General features: G+C 41.1%; 1 protein-coding gene across 1 annotated transcript in view; it reads right to left on the bottom strand.

The window, feature by feature from the left end:
* MYO1E (myosin IE) overlaps positions 1–18155 on the bottom strand; it is a 220772-nt gene that overhangs the window by 104461 nt on the left and 98156 nt on the right. The window contains exons 2-4 of the mRNA XM_002690853.7: positions 14793–14936; positions 4762–4851; positions 1554–1648 (exon numbers count right to left, since the gene is read on the bottom strand). Of these exons, the coding sequence (XP_002690899.2) occupies positions 1554–1648; positions 4762–4851; positions 14793–14936 (329 nt within the window). The remainder of the gene's footprint in view (positions 1–1553; positions 1649–4761; positions 4852–14792; positions 14937–18155) is intronic.

Genomic DNA, 18155 nt, shown 5'->3' with positions numbered 1-18155 from the left:
ATATAGGGGATACTGCAAAGTCATGGGATGCAACTAGCTGTCATCAGACTGCAGAAAATTCTACAGGACAAACCTTTTTCTTTAACAAATAAACACCAAGAAAACAAAAAGAATAAGAGAGAAGTATTAACAATTATAAGACCTGAGAGACACACAGCTAAGTATGAAACATGAGCCTTTGAAACCCAAATAAAAATAAATCAACTGTAAAAAAAAAAAAAAAAAAGAATTTATAAGACAATCGTGGAATTGGAATACTGATAATATTAGATCATACTGAATGAATTACTCATTTTTTTTCAGTTGTGATAAGAATGGTCTTTTAGAGGTATACCCTGAATTACTGACAAATTAAATTACTTTCTACCTAGGATTGAATCAAGTGGGGGCAGAGTGGGAGGACTAGGTAAAACAGGGTTGCTGCTAAGTCACTTCAGTCGTGTCTGACTCTGTGCAACCCCATAGACGGCAGTCCACCAGGCTCCCCCATCCCCGGGATTCTCCACGCAAGAATTCCGGAGTGGGTTGCCATTTCCTCCTCCAATGCATGAAAGTGAAAAGTGAAAGTGAAGTCGCTCAGTCGTGTCCGACTCTTAGCAACCCCATGGACTGCAGCCCACCAGGCTCCTTCGTCCATGGGATTTTCCAGGCAAGAGTACTGGAGTGGGGTGCCATTGCCTTCTCCGAAAACAGGGTTGGCCATATATTAATAAATGTATAAAGTAGATGACAGATACAAAGGGCTTATTATAATACTTTTCGTAATTTTATGTATGCTTGTAAATTAAAAATAGGATTTTTTCCTTTAATTTTCATTAAAAAAAATTAAGAATTAAAAAATTAAAGCACTAAAAAGATGAACAAAATGTTAATAACTGCCAAGTTCTAAGTGATGGAAATACGGATTGCTTGTGTTTTCTGTATGTTTGAAAATGTTTGTAACAGTAAACAAAATTGTAAAAGCACTTCAAGCCAGTGAAGACTCAGAGCTGGGTCAGGTTAAAAGGACTGCGAAATATAGCTGTGGATGCCGAATGCTGGCTTTGACCAGTAATGCCTTCAGAAAATTAAAAGCAAATAACAACAACAAAAACCCCCCCCAAAAAGTTCAAACTTGAAATATTAAGGAAAAAGGACCTAGAAAAAAGGACTCCAGCTGACAAAACAGTGACACATGCTTACTATACTTGTAACATAAAGGATCTCCAATTCAGAGTAAAACCACAACACAATCCAAAATGGGAGGGGAAGTGTCTTGAGATTTTTATTTCCGGGCCTGATGACAATCAGAGAAAGACTGAGCTAGAACCATGTGCCCTAAAGCCTTAATGCTTCAAGTGACATGGGTACAAAAAGCAACCTCGTGGAAGCTCGAAGCTTTATGATTTGAAGTTATAAAATACACCAAGGCAAAGCTAACAGGCTGCTTGTTACTCAGATACATTAACCAGACTCTGAAATGAGCAACTATTGCAAAAGCATCGCTCATTGACAGCATCCTATGTACAGCATGATCTTGTGTTCCCTGGACCCAAAAATGTTCTTTTCCATACCTGATGATGACACACTGGTTCTCTCTGTCAATTATCATATTTCTGTACATATTATCTGCAAGAGCATAGATATGTGGTGGGTTCTCATACTGTGCCTAGAAAAGCAAAACAAAACCATGGTCAGATAAAAGCAACACATTTCTTCTCTCGGCTTTGGAAATGAACATGCCATTGTATAGGCTTAAAGGCTGCGTAATACAAGAATCATAAAGTTGCCAAGGTCCTGAGGAGGTACACCCAACACAATGAAGATGGAAGGAATTTGGAAGGACTTTTCTGTAGGCCTACGAGTGATTCAGCCTTCAGACATGGCCCACGGTCTTCAGGTACTCCGACACCACGCCCTTTTACCCGCAGCACGCCTCTGCAGGCCACATTCCATTTCTAAAGGTCTCTGAAAGGCATGTGGGCAACGGTCTTAGGAGAGGCCTACTAAAAACCTGGATCTTACCTGTACTAAGTCAGAATTTCTACATTATTTTTTTTTTTTCCCTAAGAGGCAAGTTGGAGATCTTGGGACCCTAGAGGAAACTGAGACTATTAGAATATAAGGAAAAAAACTTATTTTCCTTAGAAGAAGGCAGGGGGTGTGGTTCTTTAGAGGGATAAACAGGTTTGACCAGTTTGTTCCATCTCAACATGGAAAAGCAAAAATTCCTAGCACACCAAGAGAGTGGGTTTGTACTGAGTCTCATGGGATATCTGAGCTATGCATAATATAAACCCACCAGGAAGTTCACTGTGTCAGGACAACTTCAGCCCTGCTTTCTTCAGTGTCTTGGCACTTCTACCACTCCCACCGAAGTCACTAAAAAGAAAAACACTTCATATGGTGGAAAGCTGGAGAAAGAACACCCCTTAAATTTAAGACTATGTAACAGAAGAGTGAGAAGAAAGTCACATGCAGAGTGAGAAGACATTTAGACTCTGTCCTTCCCTTCTCTGGTCCCCATCTCTACAGTGGGGATAACAAGGTCCATGCTATCCACACAAGGTAATTGAGATAATGCACGGGAAAGTAATTAGAAAAGGTTAGTGAAACACAGAGGGGTAAAGTAGAATGTACTGCATTCCAACTTTGAGTCTTATTATACAACAACTTACTATATCATAAGGGGCCTGCCCCAGAAATGGCCACTCATCGCAAGCTCTGGCGGATCAGAGCTGAGCGACAAGGAGGGGTGACTGCTTTGATGTCTGCACCCAAGTTAAGCACTGGTGTATCCAGTGCCCACGGCTCCCTATGTGTGAATAGGGGCCCCAGGAGGGAAACTGCCTAGTGAGGTCTAAAACTCATTCCTGGGACTGTTGAGCTGGATAATTCTATGAAGGGACAAAAATATGTCATCCCTGCCTTCACTTTACAGTCAAGGGGATGAATGGATGGGACTGCAGGATGCTCATTCACGATTATATTTAATACCTCTCTGGAAATAGAGGAAAAGAAAAGAGAACAAGGGAATTCCCTGCCAGTCCAGTGGTTAAGACACTATGCATTCACTGCCAGGGACACAGTTTCAATGCCTGGTCAGGGAACTAAGACCTCACATGCCACATGGCACAGCCAAAAGTAAAAATAAAAAATGGAAATAGAGTGGAGTGAAAGCTGTGAGCAGTGGAGGGAAAGGAGTGGGCAAGTCACTGCCCAGTAAGGCCTCAAAGCCACTTAACTAGTTATACTTGACCTCTGTGTATCACTATTTTTCCAACTGGTTTCTCATCTCTGGCTCATGGTATTTTTCAGCTACTGATGAGAATTATCCCTGGAGGAGGGCATGGCAACCCACTCCAGTATTCTTGCCTGGAGAATCCCTTGGACAGAGCAGCCTGGTGGGCTATGGTCTATAGGGTTGCAAAGAGCCAGACACAACTGAAGCGATGGAGCATGCATGATGAAAATTGTAGGGCAGCCACAATCAGGTAGCCTCTACCTGATTCTGCCCTTGCCTGAAAACCCCTGAAAGTCACTGAGACCTGACATCATTTCTAGCTCCAACACTCAATAGATTCAATTACTTCACCTCTATGAGCCTCTGTTTCCTCATCTGTGAAATAGGCATGCATAGTAATACACAGCCAGCATCCAGGACTGCTTTATTATTGCTGCAAATATAAACATAGGACCTGGCACTAATACCAATTTTACAACATTCTGTTGCCATCAGCAGTTAAAAATAAAAATATTTTTTAAAATTCTAGGGCATTTCTTTAAAAAGAACTCTTCAAAAGATGAATGGTCTAAAAGGGACTCATGCGAGAACGCTTTTCAGAGAACTGGAAAGAAACAGCACGAATACACAGCGCTTCCATCCACCCTGCCTTGGCTGTCACTGCAGACTCCAAGCCAGCTCCGTCGCGGCTGCCCCAGGGCCCTCCTGATCAGGGCGCCAGGGCAGGGCCCAGCCTCTGCTGACAGTGCTTCCCTTGTGCTGGGCTCCCATAAAGGCAGCATTATCAAAGGTCTTTCGCGTGGCAGCCTCCTTCGGCTCCAGCTACCAGCACCATTCATCTGGCAACAATGGGGTGGGCTCTTGCTCTGGGTAAATTGCCTTCCACTTCAACTGATGAATTTGTGTGGGCTCCCTTTTGTTTGTTTTCCAGGGGTCAGGATTAATGAACGCTCTTGTGCTTCTGCTGCAAAGGAAAGAGGGAAGGAAAAAGATGTAGAGATGGGCAGGCCTGGGGAAGTGATGAGCCAGAGAATGAAATATATGAATTAGGATTACAGATTCTATTTTTATGTCACAACTGAAATGGCTACGGAGCTGGGCCTGAATAGGGATGAGGGTGTCACATTAATAAGTGAAGTAAAAAAAGATTTGCTTTTTATGTTCCAGTCATAGCCACGGTTTCAGTGATTTGGAAAGAATGGTTCCCATTGCCCAATTTATATTTTTTACCAGTTACTGAATTTTTTACTCTTTAGAGTTTTGTGACGTATGTGGAAGGAGGAAGATGCCTAAAGCTGTAAGTCCTACATTCCATTAAACTAACATTGTATATAACGTTCCAATATTAATAGTCCTATGCTTTTTCTGAGCTGTACTCTAAAGAGCAGCACATCATTAAAAAAATCAAACAATGTCACCTATTTAAGCTGCCCAATAAATAATTTATATAAGAAAATGCAAATATATGGCCAACTTCAATTGCCCATACATCATAAAAGCCCCAAACACTGCAGTAATTTATGTGGCATGTAACTTACCGCTCCTTGGTACATTTCAATTTCCTTTTCCCCAAAATATGGCATCTGTTTGAAAGGGTTGACTGAGATTAATACGGATCCTATATATGTCTGAATTTAAATCCAGTTAAGGTCTATCATTAATCTTCACAGCTACACATTTTTCAAATTAAGCAACCAGATGTTATCAAGAATTTATAACGATTGTCCCAATGAAAAGCTCATGGGTTTGTTTTCTAAAAGATTACAAATAAAGACAAAAGCAGTTACCAAGTAGTTCAGGTTTTGTTCTTCAGGAAGAGTAGTGAACTTAATTACCAAGGTGTTATAAAAATAAATCATTACTTTAAGTGAATTGAAACACATTCTCTCAAGACTGGTGATACGCATGGCTGGGAAAAAACAAAAACAAAAACAAACGATCAAGGACTAAAAAGAGCAAATATTTTTTTTTTCCTTGGTATCTCTTAGGTATACTGAGAACATATTCATTTACTTGTTTAATAAACAGAGGGATATAAGATGAACTGAACAGTCCTGCTCTTTAGAAGCCATGGAAAACAGAGTTGTATCCATAAGTAGAATTCAGAGCAGAAAATTACAAACACATATAGATCAGGTTTTGGAGAAGGAAATGGCAACCCACTCCAGTATTCTTGCCTGGAAACTTCCAAGGACAGAGGAGTCTTGAGGGACTACAGTCCATGGGGGTCTCCAAGAATCGGACACAAGTGAGCATAGATCAGGTTTAGGGAAGAAGGTGTTATTTATGTATGGGAAATTCTGGAAGGCCCCTCAGAAGAAAACGTGTTACTTATGTCCCCAAAATGAAGTGCTATTATAACATACAAAATGTTTCTATTTATCATATAACAATAAACTAGTTCAAATTGGATGTCTACAACTTGCCAGGCACTGTTACATACGCTGGGGATATACAGCAGTGGACAACAGAGAGAACAGATGTAAAATACCATTAAAAAATGCAAACATCAACAAAAAACAAAACATACACAATACTCAAAATTGTTTCTTTTAATCAATGACTTCTACATGTTTAGAAAGTTTGCAGTTAAGAATGTAAAGCCGGGACTTTCCTGGTGATCCAGTGGTTAAGACTCTGCCTCACAATGCAGGGGATGCAGGTTTGATCTCTGAAAGCAGTGAGATTTCCTTCCCCAAAGGGACATTTATATATTAGGGCCTGAGTGTCAAACAGAGCAACACAATAAAGTTTGATCAGATTACCAAGCTCCATATGCCCAGTTCTATTCTACTCTGGCCTTGGGCAAGTCTCATCTCTGAGTGGTGGTGATTGGATGATGGGGTAAATAGAACCTACTTGATAGGTTTTGTTATGAGAATTAAGCAATACAGTATCAAACGCTCAGCACAATGTCTGATATGTAGTAGAGGCAGGTTCCTTAATTCATATACTTCAAGATGCTCACCGTGTCACCTCTGAGAAGCAGTGTTAGTATTATTGAACACAAATGAGTCAAGTGTGGAATGGATCATATAATATTTAAAAAATAGTATTTATACATGAAGGGGAGAACGGGGAATGATTTGGCTGCAATTTTGCTTGCTTTTTCACTAAACAGAAAGATTTTCAGATTCAAAAGGGCTGGACGTGAAATAGTGAGTTGGTCAAAAAGTTAATTCAGCCAACCCAGTGGCAGTAGAGAAGATAGGTCCCTTTGCACAGCACACCCAGATGCACTCTGCACTGCTCAGGCACAGGGGCAGACCACGGCACTGAAAGAAAACGCAGATGAGGCAGTGAATCATAACTGAAAATCACTCCAGAATTATGTAAGAAGGGCCAAGAGAAAACGTGGTTCCAAGTGCCAAAGTCAGAGGAGGCCAACAACAGATTAGAAGCCGACTTTTTTTGAGGTAAGATTTAGAACAGATTTATTGTTAGATTTAGTAAGGAGGTCATAAGTGTGCGTGGTGTTGCAGCCAAGACTCAACAAGTGTTGATAAAAACAAACATTGATAGAACACATACGTGTATAGTTAGTTAGTTCAGTCGCTCAGTCATGTCTGACTCTTTGCGACCCCATGAATCACAGCACGCCAGGCCTCCCTGTCCATTACCAACTCCCGGAGTTCACTGAGACTTACATCCATCAGGTCAGTGATGCCATCCAGCCGTCTCATCCTCTGTCATCGCCTTCTCCTCCTGCCCCCAATTCCTCCCAGCAACAGAGTCTTTTCCAATAAGTCAACTCTTCACATGAGGTGGCCAAAGTACTGGAGTTTCAGTTTTAGCATCATTCCTTCCAAAGAAATCCCAGGGCTGATCTCCTTCAGAATGATGGCATCAATCTAAGTTCCTGATGACAACCTTGATACTATTTTAATCCTATTTTACTAGGAGGAAACTGAGGCATGAGAAATTTTCAATCTCAGAAAATACAGCATTGCTATGATCACATTCACTTCAGAAGAGGGAGATGTCTACGCCTACATCTGGAGAACGGGTGCTTCTTCCTTAGCTGTAAAGGGACTACTATGAATGCCACCTGAATGAACTGATCATTGCATTCAGAGAATAAAGAGCTGCCAGAGGGGGACTGGCAAGAGTGTACTCATTGAAAAAGACCCTGATGCTGGGAAAGATTGAGGGCAGAAGAGAAGGGGGCAACAGACGATGGGATGATTGGATCAGATTACCAAGCTCCCTATGCTCAGTTCATCAGGAGATAGTGAAAGACTGGGAAGCTTGATATGCTGCAGTCCATGGGTTCGTAAAGAGTCAGACACAACTTAGTGACTGAACAACAGAGAGGAGACTTCCTTGATGGTCCAGTGTTTAAGACTTTACCTTCCAAGGCAGTGGGTGCAGGTTCCATCCCTGGTTGGGGAGCTAAGAACCCACATGCATTATGGCCAAAAAACCAACACATTAAATAGAAGCAGTATTGTAACAAACTCAATAAAGACTTTAAAAATAGTCCACATTAAAAAAAAAAATCTTAAAAAAAAAAAAAAGAGTTGCTAGAGGACATGAGCCATAGCAGCAAATTTGGAAAACTCAGCAGTGGCCACAGGACTGGAAAAGGTCAGTTTTCATTCCAATCCCAAAGAGAGGCAATGCCAAAGGATGCTCAAACTACTGGACAATGCACTCATCTCATGCTAGCAAAGTAATGCTCAAAAATAATATTCTCCAAGCCAGGCTTCAACAGTATGTGAACTGTGAACTTCCAGATGTTCAAGCTGGTTTTAGAAAAGGCAGAGGAACCAGAGATCAAATTGCCAACATCCGATGGATCATCAAAAAAGCAAGAGAGCTCCAGAAAAACATCTATTTCTGCTTTACTGACTATGCCAAAGCCTTTGACTGTGTGGATCACAAGAAACTGTGGAAAATTCTGAAAGAGATGGGCATACCAGACCACCTGACCTGCCTCTGAGAAACCTGTATGCAGGTCAGGAAGCAACAGTTAGAACTGGACATGGAACAACAGACTGGTTCCAAATAGGAAAAAAAGTACGTCAAGGCTGTATATTGTCACCCTGCTTATTTAACTTATATGCAGAGTACATCATGAGAAACGCTAGGCTGGAGGAAGCACAAGCTGGAATCAAGACTGCCAGGAGAAATATCAATAACCTCAGATATGCAGATGACACCACCCTTATGGCAGAAAGTGAAGAAGAACTAAAGAGCCTCTTGATGAAAGTGAAAGAGGAGAGTGAAAAAGTTGGCTTAAAGCTCAACATTCAGAAAACTAAGATTATGGCATCTAGTCCCATCACTTCATGGCAAATACATGGGGAAACAGTGGAAACAGTGGCTGACTTTATTTTTGGGGGCTCCAAAATCACTGCAGATGGTGACTGAAGCCATGAAATTAAAAGACGCTTACTCCTTGGAAGGAAAGTTATGACCAACCTAGACAGCGTATTGAAAAGCAGAGACATTACTTTACCAATAAAGGTCTGTCTAGTCAAGGCTATGGTTTTTCCAGTAGTCATGTATGGATGTGAGAGTTGGACTGTAAAGAAAGCTGAGTGCAGAAGAATTGACGCTTTTAAACTGTGGTGTTGAGAAGACTCTTGAGAGTCCCTTGGACTTCAAGGAAATCCAATGAGTCCATCCTAAAGGAAATCAGTCCTGAATGTTCATTGGAAGGACTGATGTTGAAGCTGAAACTCCAATACTCTGGCCACCTGACGTGAAGAACTGACTCATTTGAAAAGACCCTGATGCTGGGAAAGACTGAAGGCAAGAGGAGAGAGGGACGACAGAGGATGAGATGGTTGGATGGCATCACTGACTCAATGGACGTGAGTTTGAGTAAACTCCGGGAGTCGGTGATGGACAGGGAGGCCTGGTGTGCTGCAGTCCAGGGGGTCGCAGAGTCAGACACAACTGAGCGACTGAACTGGACTGAACTGAACCCAACCTTGGTTCTCCAATAAATAAATCTGGATTGGGTTAACATAAGAACTCCTATAGGAGGCAACATTTCTTTTTTTTTTTTTTCACTGTTAATAATCTGCTATGTTGCTGTGTGAAAAGACAAAGTCTTGATTTTCACTAAGTAGTCTATATAAATTCTGGCAAGGAGATGTTCAGAGAAAAAAAACTTCTTTTGGAGTATTCCTGGCCAATCATGAATCAGTTGTGAATCAGACTGGAAGAAGGATCTCAGTAGGGCTTCTCATGGTAAGTATTATTTGAGGGGGAACTCCTGAAAAGCAAAGTTTGGTTTGAAATGGATAATGTAGCTCCTATCTATGCTAAGTAGCTACTTAAAGCAGAATGGAGAGAAGAGAATTTGATTTGGAATTTAAAGGAAACAAACATATTTTTCCCACCTGCCTGGGTCTGCAGACACCTCAGCTACTTTCAAGAGAGCACAGGTCTTCTACTGGGTTGGGCCACTTTGCAGATAACTCCAATACTCACTCTCACTCCTTGCTGCATAATTCAGGTGCACCTTTGGAAAAAGCTGTTTCATCACTGTCTCTATCCACATAACTTTGGGCTAGAAAGGTGTAGCCCAAGGCTAACTTTCAAATTGTATGTAGATATACAGGCTATGATTTTAAAAAAAGAAATAAAATAAATGCCATCTCATTATTGCCAACAGAATATGCAAGACAGAAGAGAGCCAACAGATCTTTAATTGACTGGCTCCCAAATGTTTGTCCGTGGATCCATAAGCTTTCATTGATCTGCAACAAGAATGACAAAAAGAGAAACAAAGCCCTCAATTTTTCATAAAGTCTGATTTTTTCAGTATAAAGGGCCATCCTCTACTCTTAAACTATTTCCTTTCTATTTTGGGGGTGTTAAAATATTCTTTGTTTTATGAAATGTGATGGTAGGGCTGCTTCTATAAATTTGTTTTTAATGGTCTTATAAGGAAAAGCTTAACTTTTTTTTTATATTTAAAATAGCTCATACTCTATTTTATTTTTTAAACTTTAAACTTTTTATTTTGTTTTGGGGTATAGCCGATTAACAATGTTATGGTAATTTCAGGTAAACAATGAAGGGACTCAGCCATACATATATATGTATCGATTCTCTCCCAAGCTCCCCTCCTATCCAGGCTGGCCCATAACACTGAGTAGAGTTCCATGTGCTATACAACAGGTCCTTGTTGGCTATTCATTTTGAATGTAGGAGAGACCTTCCCAAACTCCCTAACTATCCCTTCCCCCTGGCAACCATAAGTTTGTTTTCTAAGTCTCTGAGTTTCCTTCTGTTTTGTAACAAGAGTTTAACTTTTTAAAAAAAAACATTTTAATAGCCAGTGAATTCCCTCTAACTGCCCACACTGATCTAGTCAACCTCCCTGGATTCAACACTGAGGTGGTGCAGGGAGGTGAGGTGATGTGTGAAGTCACATATGTGGAAATGATGGAACTTGAGCCCCTGGCTCTGGCCATCAGACCCACATGCATCTCACTGCAGCGACATCCCCCCCATGAACTGACAGCAAAGGGCGAAACCTCACTTGGAACAAGGGCACTGCTTTGAGCTCTGGTTGGTCTGGCACAACTGTCTCAACTCCTAATTGAAGGGTTGAAAACGCCAAGCACACTTGAGTGTGGTCTTTGAGGAAAAACAAGTTTGGAGAAAGCTGGACCCAGTGAGGCTGTAGTGCTTTGTTCAAGAACTATTTTTGTCAGCCCAGTGGCTGTAAGTGATGTCTCACCAAGCAGAGAGTGAACACAGCAAGGTTTCCCTCCTATATTTTAGAACTGAAATTGTAAGAAGGGTGGCAACGCTTCAGAAAAATAGACAGGAAATGAAACCTTCCTGGTCTTAGGATAAATAACTGAAAAAATGGGTTTTCCTTGGTTGACAACATTCGCATTTTCTAAGCAGATTGTTTTTTCTTCCGTGGAACAAAGAAATGTGCAGTCAGCTTGAATGCATTAACCATTGATCATTCCAAATGCTGACCTTCAGCACAAGACAATGCTGCTATTAGATGCAGAAGAGGTCAAATGAACAATATTATAACTTAATCTAAAATTGAATCTCTTCTTGTCTTCACTATTGAGCTTAGAAGAGAGGGAGGGGAAACTCATTTACAATACCAATGGGACCCTATCATAATAATATTCCCTTGGCATTAAACTGATTTATCTCTTATTAGAGGAAAAGATTTGCAGTTAGACCCTTGGTATTATTTCATAAACATCCAAAAGAGCCACCAAGCTTCCTCAAAGCTGAAAGCTGCTCTGTGCTATTGCCAGAAAGCACACTGATGTCAAATTTCTCATATACTGAGTGGGCAGAGATTTCTACAACAGAAAGTCTATTAGTGGTCAACTAACTCATTTCCTTGCTAGAACACATGATTAGTCAGTCATTGATTCAAAGACATTAATTCAAAGACTGGGAATCAGCCCCCTCGGTGTGAGTCATTTTAGAATTCTGCTGTCTGAATATAAAAAGCAAGTCTTCATAGTCAACAAATTTTCAACAAACACTTAATATAATGCACCATGCCAAAAATGATGTGGGAAAGAAATAAACAATGCAGGATGGTGACATTTTTCAGCTAAAATTAACAAGAAGGCACATGCATGTATACACATGTCTTATTGTTTAGTCCACCAGGGAAGCCCATACATATGTCTATATGTGATTAAACTGGTTAGTTAAAAATATATTAGGTTAATAGGAGCAAACCTTATATGGTGGGATTCCAAGGGATTTTAGTGTTCTCCTTTCTAGTTAACTGCATTTTGTAAATCATGTTAAATGAACATTTATTGCTTTAAAGTGGTTTTTAAACTTTACTTTTTAAAAGATATGTAAAGGACACGATCCCTGTTCTTAAGGAATTTCTAGTGTTTTAGGGGTAAATGACCATACAGGGAAAAGCGAGCCTGTCTGGGTTAATGGACTGCTGCTGATAACCATTTTTTTTTCCCTAACCCAGCTGATCAAAAACCATGTCTACATAAATAATGAGCCCATGTTCTAAGAACATTCCAATAAATAATGAGTTCAACTACATTCATTGGAAATTAGCCTTTTATGGGCTTGTCAATAAACCAATCCTCCCTTTAAACGTTTCTATGGTAAAATGCATCTGAATGTCCAAAAAGCAACTTTATAATTGAGTTTTGGAACATAATTCAGAAATATGAGAGAACTTATACACTTGCCTTAATGTATGATAATAATAACTAACACTAACAATGTATTCACTGCATTTGTTATTTCATTTCACCCTAAACAGCCTCATGTAGAAGTTTTTATCATCACTTCCATTTTACAGGTTAGGAAATCAAGGAACACAGATCACAAAACTTGTATAAGATCACCAAGCTCATGCAGATTAAGGCTCAAAGCCAGGCTGTCCAGATTCATCCCAACTCTTTCTGGTCCATCATCAGCCAGTTTCCATGAGTCTTGCACACAAAAGTTATTAAAACCCTTTAATGATAAGCCTAGATAAAGTGAGCATATTTCAGCTTTTTTGCCAAACAAAATGAAAACTTAGAACTGCACACAACTGCTTCCATACAATTAAAGGAAGCTCTGCACAGGTATCTAGGAGTCAGCAAATGTTCCCTGTAAAGGATCAGAGAATACTTAGTTCAGGCTTTGTGGATCACAGGGTCTGTTGCAAATACTCAAGTCTGCCACTGTAGCATAAAAGCAGAGGCGGACAATAAGTAAAACAACCAGCAGAGCTGCATTCCAATAAAATCCTGTGGCGGGTGGGGTTTTGTCTGGAAGCAGTGGGCTTCCACACCTGACCAAGATGCTATTATAATGTGCTTAATGAATCCAAATATATCTATTAATACTTAAAAGCAGGGGTTTAGGGATTTAACTACCCAGATAATTGGTAACATTTCCTATGGTAAGCAAGAAACAGCATCATATTGGTTAGAAACATCCAAGTACCTTGGAATAATGTTTATTAGCATAAATACCTGGTAAGTTGAGCTCCTTCCTCATCAGTGATGGAAATGATGCAAAACTACTGCTGCATATTTATGGGTGCTTTTATCTAAGAGTAAGAGGAGCGGTATAAATAATACACAGAAGCTACGGATGTGAAGACTTTACCTCCCCGAGGTTTAGAGGTTAAAACATAAAAATGTATTTTACAATGGTTGCAAAGACTCCACTTTTAATGGCCATCCAGAACACCGCACCCTCCAAGGCCACCAACAGCATCACCACCAAGAGCCATCAAGAGCATAAACTTGCTGGTACTACTATACAGATTTTCACAGACCCCTGCTTGTCTATGACCAACCCTACGATAATTATACTAAAATAACTTTACATAGTCGCACCAAACAGAACTCCTGAATCCGGAAGGAACTTAAGCAGCTACCATAGCTCTCTATGAAGTTTATAATGAAGTCAACACACATTTGAATCAAATTTCCGTTCTGAATGCTTTCCAGTCCTACCCAAAATGGCATCTGGCAAGCTAAGACTGAAACATAAAGCACAACTCAAGAATGTCAGACATTTTCAGTAACTGATCTTCGCTTCTCTTATTTCTTTTAGTGAACATAAGAATGCAGAAAAACAGGCAAAAGGGCACATTTTTTGCGTGAGGCAATCTTTTTTAAACCTTTTAAGTCTGGACTTGTCAGTCTCTGCTTTGCAATTAGGGAACATTACTGATAGAATTCTGCAGATCAGGACATTCTTTAGGAAGAGCACAGGTTTTAGACACCACGTGCCTGGCTAGAGCACATCAAAGGTACAGAGCCATGGACTGAAATAGAGAATACCGGCTTCATCTTTTTGTTTTCCCCACACAGTGTGGCATTTGGGATCTGAGTTGCCTGACCAGGGATTGAACCTGTGCTCCCTGCAGTGGAAGCACCGAGTCGTAACCACTAGATCTCCGGGGAAGTCCTTGGCTGCATCATGATTTTGATGCAGGAAAAAACTTTAAACTAAAAACACCAGGAAAATCTTTAGCCCCATAGCGCTGAAACATATAATTACCATATGTAAAACAGACAGCTAGTGGGAAGTTGCTATGTATCACAGGGAACTCAACCCAGTGCTCCCTGACAACCTGAAGGATGGAATGGGGGGAGGGAGAGAGGGCGGTTCAAGAGGGAGGTGTGTTAGTCACTCAGTCGCGTCCGCTTTTTGTGACGCCATGGACTGTAGCCCACAAGGCTCCTCTGTCCATGAGATTCTCCAGGCAAGAATACTGGAGTCGGTTGCCATTCTCTTCTCCAGGGGATCTTCCCAGCTGAGGGATGAACCCAGTCTCCTGCACTGCAGGCAGATTCTTTATCATCTGAGCCACGAGGGAAGCCAAGAGGGAGGGGATATATGTACACCTGTGGCTGATTCAAGTTGTTGTATGGTAGAAATCAACACAACATTATAAAGCAAATGTCCTCTAATTAAAAATAAATTTAAAAAAGAAAAACTTTAGCACCATCTTTGCCCTTCCCATAGCCTGAATCAAGGAAAAAGCCACATTCTGAAATAGTGAAAATGACTTGAACACATAAGCATCGGTTAGATGTCATCTTACTAAGATGACACGTCCGAGGAAACCAATAAAGGATACAAAAATGTAGTCGTCCATGTATCTCTTCTTTAGATTCTCCACGATGGCATTCTCTGTGATCTTGGAAAGCAAGACCATGTCATCCACACCACTGTGCTTGACATTGTGGCTCTGCCAGTGGTACCGGTAGGCTCCTTTGCTTCCCTGCAAATGGAAAACACACAGTTAGGAGGGTGGTTTATTTTTCTCCCGGAGGGGAAAAAAATAGTCACGAAGTTCACAAATATTCCTTATATCAAATAAGAACACACAAAGCAAACAAATATCTTGCTATCTAGATTCAGATTTCAGCTTTGCCACCCAAATGAAGTGGGGAAAAGTGATCTAAGCTTTTGTGTCACTTAAGCTTTTCTCTTTAAAAAAATGGGAAAAATAAGACCCAGTTCACAGAGTTGCTATAAGGATTAAATAAAACAACATGTAAAGCACCATGCGATATCCAGAGTACGGCACAGTAAATGATCACTAGGCTTGGATAATTCCTTCAAGCTTACTGTTTTGTAGAACTGACTGGCAAAATAAGCAATGACATAGAAACGTTCCAGACTTGTTTTGCAAATTATATGACAGAACTCAGAAGTGGAAAGAATATGTATGCCACAATAGTTATGTCACGTGATCATAATTTCTCAAGCCATCTGAATTGCTTTCCATCCATAAACTTTTCACTGTTGATGCAATATTAACTTTCCACATTCAAAGATCAGCCTTCCCAGGTAGCTCAGTGGATGAAGAATATGCCTGCAATGCAGGAGACACAAGAGATGCAGGTTCGATCCCTGGGTCAGGAAGATCTCCTGAAGAAGGGCATGGCAAACCACTCCAATATTCTTGCCTGGAGAATCCCATGGACAGAAGAGCCTGGTGGGCTACAGTCCATAGGGTTGCAAAGAGTCGGACACAACTGAAGTGACTGAGCATATACACACACATTCAAAAGATAAGCTACATTTTGATGACTGATCATACATGGAAATGGACCAGATAGTCTAAACATGAACACAGAATGTTCATGTTATGTCCCATGCTATGGACAGAAGAACCTCATCTGATCCCACAGCCTCCTTGGCTAGGTAGAGCCCTTGTCTGCTTACTGGATTTACAACTTAACACCAGGGGTGGCTCTGAGCACCAGAAAGGATTTCCTATCACTTGGCATTTCTGCCATGGGATCCCCATGTGTTGGGCTATGTGCCACGCCCTGGGGTTAAGGGCAGATGGGAACACCATGGTGGCTGCACTCAGGGAGCTTCTGAAGGACACTAGATACCAAAAAATTATTCATAATTTGTGCATCAGTAACAGTCAATATGTAAACATGTGTAAAATGGGTGTTCCAGGAGTGGGTGGAGAGTCCTTTGCCCCAGGAAAGACAGAAACCACTTCCTGGAGAAGATGCCATGAGAAATGAATCTATAATATTTTGAATTTGCCAGACAAGACTAGACAAAGTAGGATGTTCATTATAATCTACACTCACAGGCAATAAAAAAAGCCAAGGCATATGAAATAATGACAAATAACACATGACAAGCTATTGGAAGGCTCTTTCTTCCCTTGGAGTTCTCCACACTTTCTACTGGACATGTCACACACTGGACCAGGGTGGTGGGCGCTGAACTAAACAAGACTGGCTCCTCTCCCTCCTCAGGAATTCACTTTTGGGCGGGAGTTTACTTTTGTGGGAGGCAGTCTGAATAAAGAAGAAAAAAATTTCTGAACGAGGGTATCTAGAAAGGCCATCTGTCAAATGTCAAAACTAGGATGAGAAAAGGCAATAGGCTCTTTGAGAGAAGGCGGAGGTGGAAGGAAACAAAAAAGTGAAAGAGGAGAGTGAAAAAGTTGGCTTAAAGATCAACATTCAGAAAACGAAGATCATGGCATCCGGTCCCATCACTTCATGGGAAATAGATGGGGAAACAGTGGAAACAGTGTCAGACTTTATTTTGGGGGGCTCCAAAATCACTGCAGATGGTGACTGCAGCCATGAAATTAAAAGATGCTTACTCCTTGGAAGGAAAGTTATGTCCAACCTAGATAGCATATTCAAAAGCAGAGACAGTACTTTGCCAACAAAGGTCCATCTAGTCAAGGCTATGGTTTTTTCCTGTGGTCATGTATGGATGTGAGAGTTGGACTGTGAAGAAGGCTGAGCACCGAAGAATTGATGCTTTTGAACTGTGGTGTTGGAGAAGACTCTTGAGAGTCCCTTGGACTGCAAGGAGATCCAACCAGTCCATTCTGAAGGAGATCAGCCTTGGGATTTCTTTGGAAGGACTGATGCTAAAGCTGAAACTGCAGTACTTTGGCTACCTCATGCGAAGAGTTGACTCATTGGAAAAGACTCTGATGCTGGGAGGGATTGAGGGCAGGAGGAGAAGGGGACGACAGAGGATGAGATGGCTGGATGGCATCACTGACTCGATGGACATTAGTCTCAGTGAACTCCGGGAGTTGGTGATGGACAGGGAGGCCTGGCATGCTGCGATTCATGGGGTCGCAAAGAGTCGGAAACGACTGAGCGACTGAACTGAACTGAACTGAATATGTTAAATTTCCCTTTAAAAAACTGCATAATGTTTTCTCTGCAGGAGATATGGGCCCTTTGATAACAGCAAATTCTAAGAGTTTCTGGGAAAGCAATTATTATAAAACCAGCCAAGAAGGGGCCATCATGGGAAAAGCATAGCACCATGGGTTCAAGCTCCAAAAAGGGTTCAGGAAGGCTTGCCACCCATGCTGCCTTGCGGAGGAAAACCATTATATGATATATTTGACTTTCTCAGAACCACATGCAGCATCAGTTCTACAAAATTACCTCAAACCTCACCACTCTCCTTCCTTTTGTGGCAAAACAGAAAGCACTGGCCACAGGATGACTCACTGGATCTCATTCGAAGGTCCACAGTCTATTTCCAACCAGATAAAGATTCCTGGAGACATCTCTGCCCTCCCTCCTTTTCCAGCTTGAATATTCTTTCTGGACACCTGCAAAACTTACTATGCAGAGAAAACTAAGCTCCTGGAGTAACTAACCAGTATGTATGTTTCTTTTCAACACCAATAAATATCCATCTACTTAAAAGAGGGCCAAAATGTTATTTTCTCTCTAAAAATAGAAGCACAGTTGAACAAAACCGGAGGGCTACTAATAAGTTGTAGATGTTAAATAACGTGTACAAAGGGCAAGAAATGGAGGAGCTCTAGGTCACAGTGTATGTGTTTGTACTGATCCACAGAAATGCCTTCTCAATGTAACCCAAGTCCATCTTGGTGTCCAATCTGTCTTTTTTCTCTCTCACTGCAGAGTGATACATTACTGTCTATCCCAACTCAAAGGCAGTGTCCTCTTTCTACTGGCAG

The sequence above is a fragment of the Bos taurus genome, chromosome 10, assembly GCF_002263795.3.
Source record: "Bos taurus isolate L1 Dominette 01449 registration number 42190680 breed Hereford chromosome 10, ARS-UCD2.0, whole genome shotgun sequence".
Classification (NCBI taxonomy): domain Eukaryota; kingdom Metazoa; phylum Chordata; class Mammalia; order Artiodactyla; family Bovidae; genus Bos; species Bos taurus.
Note: the sequence above shows the minus strand (reverse complement) of the source record. Positions and strands in the feature narration are given on the sequence as shown.